Source organism: Chaetura pelagica, unplaced genomic scaffold, assembly GCF_000747805.2.
Source record: "Chaetura pelagica isolate M959 unplaced genomic scaffold, ChaPel_1.0 scaffold147, whole genome shotgun sequence".
NCBI lineage: Eukaryota > Metazoa > Chordata > Aves > Apodiformes > Apodidae > Chaetura > Chaetura pelagica.
In genome coordinates this window covers 4,605,050-4,615,286 of record NW_009954194.1, presented here as the reverse complement: position 1 = coordinate 4,615,286, position 10,237 = coordinate 4,605,050, and the positions used below count along the sequence as shown (strand labels likewise).

Here is a 10,237-nt window from a genome sequence, read left to right as displayed (position 1 = left end):
AGAAGCACAAAAGTTCACAGTGTCATAAGAATGATGTTCCTGCTTCAGCTAATGCAATGAGTTAGTTACCAGCCATGTGACAATACACCTTCTGTGTAGCTCCAGTTTACCCAGAACAGGAGAATGAACATCCAGGACTGAGATACTATGAAGCAAAGCCCATCAGATCAGAACCTCATGAGGCACAATTTAAATGAACTTGTTGAAAAGGAATACAAACAGTACATTCAATTTCAGTTCACATTTAAGCAGAAACTTTGCAGTTGTTGCCCAAAAGACAGTAGCTGAAACATGACAGGCATACATCCTTACATGCAGAAACATAGTATCATTTGGCAAACCACTATTCTGTGATTTGGAAGTAATCTCCTCTAACCCTAAGAAAAGACTCTTAAGATCATCACTCATGAGAAAGACAAATCAAGACTGTAGGACTAATATGACTTGGTCAGTCTTCACAGTTAAGTGTCATAGAAGCAATCACTTTAAAACCACCCACAAGCATGAAAATTTTCAATGTTTGTACTGCAACACCAAGGTCATTTCTGTACTTTTGAATTGAACATGTTTCAGAAAAAAAAATGAGCTGTAAATAATTAATAAACAAAAATATCCAAAACTCAGGCCAACACTTCAATTAAATTTAGAGTTTATTCCAAAATTACTATTCCTTTCATTAATAACAGTAGAATGTTTTTCAAGATTATCACTCATGTCTTGAAACACAAATTAGAAGCTATTGCGTACTCACTCCTGAAATGCAATTTCAGTCTTTATTGACCTTGAAAGTATACAAAGAAAGTTCTTATTTCCTTTGGGTGAACAGTTACTATATAGTTTTTTGAGGTCTCTGTACTGTTGGAGAATTCTGTAAAATACAAAAACAACGGTAATTTATTCAAGTAGAAGCTATACTCAAATGTACATATCACTCTATCTAAACAGTTTTAACTCCTTGAAAGCTGGTGTTTTAGAAGAGTCTCCTCCTTAAAGCTATAAATAGTGTGGAGCCTACAATGCACCCATTCATAATATTAAAATATACAACAATACATCTAGTTTTCACACATAGACTCACACAGAAAATGTAAACAACTCCCCACTCATGCACCTTTTTTTCATCGTAAGTAAACAGCAAACAAGTTCCTAGCTGCAGGTCAAGCAGAGCTCTAACCCCCACCTAGCCCAGCCCAAAACCTCTGCAAGCTTTTTACAATACACATGGATGGAGGTAAGTGACAACAAGGACAATGTCCAAGCAATTCACTCAAATGAGAAATGAAATGAGGTTACCCACAGCATTTGAATTGAGTGCCAGCCCCAACTTGAATCACAGCCACACAGTCCTTTAAGCTGATTACAGTGGGGGTTTTTAACTGCAGCTGCTTTTCTACAGCACAGGCTTAAGCTTAGCTTAACACTACTCATCAGCATCTACCAAAATTAATCTGTGTCACAAGCATAGACTCATCAAGTAGTAATTTCTACTTGGACAAAGAGAACTCCAGAAAAGATTTCAAGCTGTTTAACACTTCTAGGCAAAACTGCTTGCAGGCTCTGCCGGACAGTAGGTGTGTCATATAGAAGAATTATAAATTTTTAATCTTGCACATATGTTTATATTTTTAATTAGTCTGTTCAGCAAGCTTCAACATTTGGCAACAACACAGGCAGCAACCACCTTATTTCACCTACCTTTGCTTGGATACTGTGCAGTCTTCCATTTCCACCGCTTCAAAGTGTTTACGTCCCAGGTGCCTGTGAGTGATCGTTCTTCTACCAGCATTAGTGATCCTAATCCCCTTAGCAAAGACTGTGATTAAAGAAAACACAAGGAATCAAACCACAGTTTATTGAAAATAGCATCATACTCGCTGATCTAGTACACAGTTAGACCAAAGTAGAACTTTCATATCTAACATTGATCTTTTAAGCAGAGCAATAGACTAAAAGTCTGCTAGGTCTTGCAACATAAGGGCAAATACAGATTCAACAGGCTTCAAACTAAGATGGTGCTGAGAGTGTCCTCTCTGTTGTAGCAAAGCTCAGAGCCTACTACTCTTTCCATTCAAGAGCTCAAATTCACACTGCACTTTTAAAAACAAGAGACCTCCACACCTTGTTCCCTGTGTTTCTGTAATCACAGTCAAAATTTTAACTTAAAAAAATAAATTATTGCCATGTATTATAAAATAATATACTTTATATGAAAGAGTGAATAAACAAGAAAATGAAAATGCACAGTACATGATGGAAGTGACCAAAGTTTCAACAATTTAGACATTAGGAAGAAATTTCTGACATGAGCAAGAAATTCTTCACAGTGAGGGTGGTGAGACACTGGCACAGGTGGACCAGTTAAGTTGTGGATGCCCCCTCCTTGGAAGTGTTAAGGCCAGGTTGGATGGGGCTTGGAGCAACTGGTCTAATGGAAGGTTGCAACTAGATGATCTTCCAAACCAAACCATTCTATGATTCTATAACTTGCAGAAATAATTCACAGAGGAAAAAAGAAAAATGTTTGTTTCTTTTAATGCTGTCCATTTCCTTAACTATAGGTACAACTTGCAATAACTAAAGAAACAGCAAAACAAACTCCCATTCTCTGCACTGGTTAAGGTACTGCAGGAAGTGTTACACAACCAAGAGCTCAACAGAACCAGTCCTACAGATATTTATGCAGGACTTCATGATGCACCTGTGGCAACTTCATCTGAAGATATGGCTTCTGTGTTGCAAAGTCCAGTAAAAACAAGATCAGTTAAAGTTATACCAGAACTTTTATATTCATCTCTTGTAAAGTCTCTAGCACACAGAATATTTCATTCCAGAACCAGAATTAAATTTACCTTCAGATTTAGCATCACAGGTTGAGACAACACAGGATCCTCTCCAACTTCATACAAGTGCCTAATTCTCAGCAGGACACGACTGAAGTCTGCCTCACCTTGCTTCTGTTTACCTTTGAGAAAACAAAGTGCAAACATTTTCTTACTTTAAAAATGAAACACATTTTTCAAATTTGTTTTTTTGGGTTTTTTTTAGCTTTGCACTCTCATAATTTTTAAATGTAGTAAGAGTAACAGCAAGAAATACCCAGTTCCCACTGTTGACAGGAATGACACCAACAGGCATGACAAACTTATGCAGGAGAAATATTTCACTATTTGAGTAGAGCAATCATACCATACGATTAACTTTCCTGGTAAATGAATTTATCACTTTGAATAAATAGAAGTAGTAGCCATAGAAGACAAAGAAAAGAAAGCCAGCTTCTCTAAGTGTAACATCCAGCCAGCCTTTTGAAAGCACCTACCCAAATGGACGTTGTTGACCTGCTCTGTATGATTAGAGCTGTATCTCCACCCTGGAATGCTCAGAGTCTGAAGATGAAGATTAGGTGGGACAGTTACAGGTGAATCATGGACTGAATTCTGCTGAAGTTGTCTCCGTAACTTTGGTTTATATCCTCCATGCAAAGTGAAACAAAGCAACCATCAAACATCCATCACACACAGAAGCTTGGCAAGGGTATTATTGAAAGGGAAAGAGATATTTCCTTTTTCTGACGAGGCAGATGCAAAGCAGATACTGTGCTTTATTCTCCAAGGCCTTCTGAGATGCAAAGCAGAAAACAGCATGATTTTAACTGCTGGAGAAGTATATTAGAGCTTTCCATGCAGCTTGAATTTGCACTTCCACTACCAGGCTTCAGTTTTAGTTAGTAAGTCAAACAAATATTTTTAAAAGAATTACTAAAAAACAGTCATTATGGACTCAGCATCCAGGAAGTTGATATATGGTGTGCCACCTACTTTGCAACAATTCCCTATGTGGACTTTTTGTTCTCATTAGATGCTTTGAAATTTATTTTCCTCTGAAAGTAGTGATAATTACATAACAAGAGAAACATTTCATACACTTGGACAACTCCAGTGTTTGAAATTAATGCAAAGTCATTAGCATACTCTAAATCTGCCTCCTAACTCATTGAATACTAACTTTGCCACACAGGAGGGTTTAAGTCTGCATTTACAAACTTAACAGCATAAATCAGAGCAAAATAAATAAGCCATTGAGATGCTAAAGATAGCACAGGAGATGGAAGGAGTTACCTGATAATGCTCCAAACATTACTACTGGCCTGTGTTCTAATGCCATTCCACTCGTCCTATACAAACTATTGGTGACAGCCTTGGTTCCCAAAATAAGCCAAATCACAGGGTGAACCACTGAGGAGTCATTCAAAGTAAGATTGCAATTCAGGTCCCACTGAAGGTTGTTCCATAGTCTCCTGTGAAGCATCACCTTTATTGGGGAGGTAAATGTCACAACAGTAATCAGCCATCCTGCTTTACTTGTACTATCAGCAGCCATGTAATTATGCTCTCCTAGAAAAAAAAAAAAAAGTATACATTACCTCCACTTGTCCATTGCCTTGACTAGAGACACCATGAGCTCTTTCTGCAAGCAGCATCAGCCTTGTGGTATCATCTTCAATATAGGCAGTCTGGACCATGGGATAATAATTCTGAAAACACACAGTAAATCATTCAGTGAGAATATTAACTTAAGAAAAAGTAATGGAGAATGAAGATGAGGCACAGCTGACTTTGGATTACACCTCTGTGCCTACCCGAGCCACTGTGTTATTCACATATGCCTTGAATGGTCTTTTCTGAATCTGATATCCATTGTTGTCAGTGTAGAGTAGCTGTTTGGTGTTCAAATTTGTGCTTGTTCTCAAAATTGCTTCATGATTAATTTCCAAAGGCCCAACTCTGTATTCTTGCTCTATCCTGTGGCAAAGCAGCTTTCCATCGTAGCCTTCGGGTACTGCAAACATCCTCGTATATACTGCATGTGTGTATTCCTGTGCACTAACATTGCTGTAAAAACGAGAGGAAAGATACACAGAGTTTATAAAGTCAAGCACTTGATCAGTTATGTCAACATTTGTAAATCATACAAGATGTAAACCTACACACAGACAACTTCCTTGCTTGTTTTCGAATTATTTCATGTAAATTTATTTTTCATTTCAGTTGTATTTTCAAATGTACAGATATTCAGCTGAAGTAAGTGATATCCTACAATTTTCTTTAGTACTGCAAGTGTGAAGAGGACTCTTCATTTTATTAGAAAGGCTTTGTTTTTCATAAAATTAGCAAAAAAACCCACAACAATTATTACTCCCTAAGCATCACATTTGCATTCTACAGAATACATGTATTTTTTCAGTCTGGGTGACATTAATTATGATGGAAGAATTCCAGTTTTCCAAAGGTCCTTCTCCACTACAATCCTGTACAATGCCATGTGAAGAAAAAGATATCAATAAAATAACCAAATTTAAATAGGGTGCACTGTAAACTAATATAACTTTAACACAGAAAAGTAGCTCGTTCGTCAGGGGCAGAGTGTCCTTGTGTAGGATTAATTTCTGCTTTCTCTAGTTTGCTTATGAGGAAGATCACAGAATCAGAGAATGGTTTGGGTTGGAAGGGACCTTAAAGATCATCTAGTTCCAACCCCCTTGCATAGGTGGGGACACCTCCCACTAGACCAGATTGCTCAGGGCCTCATCTAGCCTGCCCTTGAACACATCCAGGGATGAGACATCCACAGCTTCCCTGGGCAACGTGTTCAAGCGTCTCACCCTCATAGTGAAGAATTTTGTCCTACTGTCTAGCCTAAATCTACCCTCTGGCAATTACCCCTTGTAAACAGTCCCGCCCCAGCTTTCCTCTAGACCCATCAGGTACTGGAAGGCTGCCATAAGGTCTCCTCAGAGCCCTCTCTTCTCCAGGCTGAGCAGCCCCAACTCGCTCAGTCTGTCTCCACAGGAGAGGTGCTCCAGCTCTCATCATCTTCATGGCCCTGCTCTGGACTCACTCCATGTCCTTGCTGTGCTGGGGGCTCCAGGACTGGACACAGTACTCCAGGTGGGCTCTCAGGAGAGCAGAGTAGTATTAACAGTTTTAAAAATAAACCATTATGTCCAAATTCCACCCATGAAAGATGTTAGCTGCAATTTTCATTTAATTGTATGGAACCAGGATCCCAACAAAAGCTGCACTATAAAGCACATCACAGAAGAGAACTCTGAAAACTTTTCACCTCCCTCTCTGCAGCAATATGTCTATTTAAAGGAGGTGCTTCTCAGCACTACATGTATTGATGCATGCTAGTTCTTTTGTCTAAATCCTAAACGGTACACAGAGCTCACTGTTCCAGATTCACTAGACAGAATCATTAAAGGTGTTGTACCTGTAGAAATACTGCCGTATCTCGGTCATCAAATATCCATAAACCACTTCCAATCCCACTGCTTTTGATACTGGTACAGCTGAAGAATTTGAAGCAAATAAGTAGTTATCTGAAATGGGTCCTTTCTTCACATCTCCATTCACATGGTACTCTAGGAACTCCTGGGTCATCTGCACAGTCTGGTTAGTCTCCCTGTGAAACCGCAGAAGAGGAAAAAAATATATTGCATTCAAACACATTTTGTGCAGAACAGATGCAAAGCTGAACTGCAACAGAAATGAGGCCCAGAATGTAAGAAAAAAAAAATAAATATAATAATCAATAAATCTGTTACCTTCAAGTGAATAACTGATTTTATAAGATTTAGGAAATGAAGACAGCAGAGAATTGAAGTGCCTCCTGTCAAGACATCTGTCAGTGTGTACATAAATAGAGTTTCTATGTCATTTTACACTTTTGCAAAACAGAAACATCGTAAGACAGAAACAACACTCATATTAGCTCATTGTCTTGATGTGAGAGCTGCTACAGGATCAAAAGCTACCCACTGCACAAAAATGAGGTACACAGTACCATATAAATGAATAATCAGATTAATTTAACTGACTTTGTAGTAGGTAAACCACCATGATGCAAATTTCTATATTTAATACTGGCAATGAATATAATGGCAACAGGACAGCAAAATATACCTACTTGTCTCCTCCTTTCTCCCCTGGAGCTTCCAGTTTAGCTATTCATGACCCTATATCACCGTCTTTGGAAAGTCACAAGAAGGTAATGTAAGATGCTATTGCCCTCAGCTAAGTGTTCTGCTCCTCTTTTGGAACCTTGCCAGCAAAACAGGAAAAGTCATTTAGTCTGCCATTTAAATTTAAACTGCCAACGCTTTTAGTGTTATTGCAGTGACCTACAAACTGTAATGACTGAGGAGCAAAAAACACCTAAGTCTTATCTACTGCTTCTCTTATAGGATATTTCCAGTGCAGGGACAGAATCTAGAAGTTCTAACTGTTGCAGCTAAACTTAACACGGCTTCATAGTTGAAAATCCCTGTTGTTTTCACCCTTCCTCTCGTTTTGACCTGACACCCTGCTGTTTCCCATTACCCCATAGCAAATTTCCTGAAACTCAAACATTCTGGCCTTTACTGAAGGCTTGTGAACAAAGTGAATATCCCATTTCTCCTATATGTTGAATTTCAGCTCTTTCTGCCTGCAAGAACAGCATGGAGAAAAACTGGATTTGAATTCAGATTTTTGCTCTTCCTCATCTTGTTATATTACTCATGGAAGCTGGGAACTGTTAGGATCTGGGAACACTTAGAGAAAGTACTTCAGGGCTCTTAATTAAAGAGCACCTCTACTTTTAAAGCTGAATTTAAATACAGTGGACAACAGGACCTTGTTCTAGGATGCAGAATTATGAACAAAAACAAAGGTGAAGAGGTCTAGTAGTCACTAAGCCAATGCTTCAAATCTTCCATCACCACATAGCTGAGAATTTGAATCCTGAGCAGGCAATAAGCAGTACAGCTCCACTGAAGCTGAGGAATTTGGCCAATTCACATCAGCTGAGAAAGACAATCTGCAAACTCCAAATCTCACCTTGATTGTGATTGTTCTTCCATTTTATTTGTCTGATTAAATAGAATTTCCTTAGTTAAATGTTTCCTTTTAAAAAAGGTTTTGTAAATTCCTACCATAGAAACAGTGATATAGCACTTGCAAAACACTGCTGATGAACAAGAGAAAGCTCTTGCTTTATCACTTAAGGCTCATTGTATAATCTAGTGCATGTGCTTACCTATTCAAATACAAACACACCTTCATAACCCTCCTGGTTTTCTGCTGGGGCTTAGAGCAACCTGGTCTAGTAGGAGGTGTTCCTGCCTATCAGCAGGGCTTGGAACTAGATGATCTTTAAGGTCCTTTCCAACCCAAATCATTCTGTGATACTGTGAATACTATGATATGTCATCTTAGATGGATTAAATGGTTAAACAGGGCAACAACATGACAGGAACAGGACAGAATCACACTTTGGCTAGTGTTGATGTTTCTTGTAGAAAGAAGAACATGTGAACTGAAGATAAAAGATAAGTGTAAAGAATATTTTGTTAGTTAAGTCTCAGAATTAAGATGCATGATACAGTCTTTGGACTCATTTTTATGAAGGGTTTTACAGAATCTGAAACATTATAAAAAACAAGCAGGCAACCTCACCTCTCTGTAATGCTGTGCATTAGATTTGTGTTTAGGTCAAACAAGATCTGGTAGCAGTTGTTAAGCACAGGAAGAAACTTTGGACTTTGCTGATCTGCACGAGTTACATCTTTTCGCTTGTACTTGACTGATCTTCCAATAGATGCAGACTTCTTACCAGGCAAGGGTTTAATGTAGTATTTTCTGTAGCTCAGACCACTTATTTCCACTAGAATATAGAGATCATAGGTAGAATAGGACTCCACTGAGCTTTGAACCTGTATGTTAACGTACACAACAATGCTTCATTACAAAATATTAATTACCAAGGTCATTATCTTCATGTGCTGTAAGCCCTAAATTACAAAAATTAACTACTATTTTAAAAATAAGTTTCTAAACATGTCATTCTTATAATTCTCAATTATATAATATAGACTTGTGCTGCCCTTAATTAGGAGTTTGGCAAACATGGATTAAGCTTAGACTTTCTGTAAAGGAAAAAGAATCACTAATAAAATTACAAAGCTAGAACTTATTTTAATATAAACATGGAATTGTAGATCTTATGAGCAGATGTAGATGCATGTAGCGGAGATAATAATAAATTAAGCTATTTAGTCAAATAATTGAAGACACTGAAACATAAGGCAGGTGACTAGTGCAAGTATGAGAAAACTCGTGGCAAGTGGAGGAAGCACCCGGACATACCCTCACAGAAGGAGGAAGAGTTAGAAGCATGTGACATGCTTTGGACAGTAAACAAGACATCAATGTTACTAAATATCAAAATACCTTAAACAAGTTTTTAATTACCTTTCAATTATGTGTATCCTACCCATTAATGTTACATAATATAGTATGACTTTTGGTTTGGGGGAAGATAATGGGACTACAGGAATACTATACAGGTAACATGGACAAGTTAGTTATGACTAACCAGATATTAAAGCAAATTGTCTGTACCTTCACACTGTGGACTGGCATCTGTCCAGTTACTCAGACAGCAGATCTCCCAACCTTAGTAGTACCAACAGGGCCTACACCCCTGCTCTCCCTTCATTGTACATCTCTCACATGTGGTGCAAAAGAAGGCAGAGCCCTTGCCAGACCTGAGCTCCTCCCAGCCACACACTAACATCAGGGTTCAGAGCTGAAGATTTCTTTCTCTCAAAAGGAAGGACTGTGTGATATGAATATACTTTTGGACAGTGCATACTGGAAGATAAAGACCCTGAACCACCTTCTCATTACTGGTAATGAGATTTCATTTAGCCTCAAGTGACCCTCCACATGCATGTATAGGTAACTTCTAGCAAAAGAGTACAGACCAACTCAGGAACGGAGAAATTTGTCTTTTTCAAATAAAGAATCAGGGCACCCTAAATCCTGAAACAAATGCTTTAAATACACGTCAGTCCCCCCCTTGTATCTCACAAGGCTAAAGTATTTAAGTAATTAAGATGGTGAGATTTCTGGGAGGTAAGTGGCTGGCAGGCAAGCATGACTATATGCTAACCCAAGTGACTGATGACTTCCAGATAAAGGCAGTCAGGTCTTACAACACCATCATGTAAACGCAGGTAATGATACACAACGACTATCTGACTACAATGTGACTTGATGCATGGTGATAGTCATAAGCCACGGATAACAGAAACTCTGTCCAGTTAGCAGAACCTGCTGAGCTATCTGAGATGTCAGAGAAAGAGGGGAGCATCTGGAACTCTGTTAAGTCTCCTCAGACCTTATGTGCAGGAGGC

General features: G+C 38.5%; 1 protein-coding gene across 1 annotated transcript in view; it reads right to left on the bottom strand.

The window, feature by feature from the left end:
- Positions 1-632: 632 nt before the first annotated feature.
- MAN2B2 (mannosidase, alpha, class 2B, member 2) overlaps positions 633-10,237 on the bottom strand; it is a 28,055-nt gene continuing 18,450 nt past the window's right edge. The window contains exons 10-18 of the mRNA XM_010003116.1: positions 8,496-8,752; positions 6,271-6,462; positions 4,637-4,889; positions 4,421-4,531; positions 4,116-4,308; positions 3,317-3,469; positions 2,850-2,962; positions 1,696-1,813; positions 633-868 (exon numbers count right to left, since the gene is read on the bottom strand). Coding sequence (XP_010001418.1) covers positions 774-868; positions 1,696-1,813; positions 2,850-2,962; positions 3,317-3,469; positions 4,116-4,308; positions 4,421-4,531; positions 4,637-4,889; positions 6,271-6,462; positions 8,496-8,752 — 1,485 coding nt within the window. The 3' untranslated portion in view covers positions 633-773. The remainder of the gene's footprint in view (positions 869-1,695; positions 1,814-2,849; positions 2,963-3,316; positions 3,470-4,115; positions 4,309-4,420; positions 4,532-4,636; positions 4,890-6,270; positions 6,463-8,495; positions 8,753-10,237) is intronic.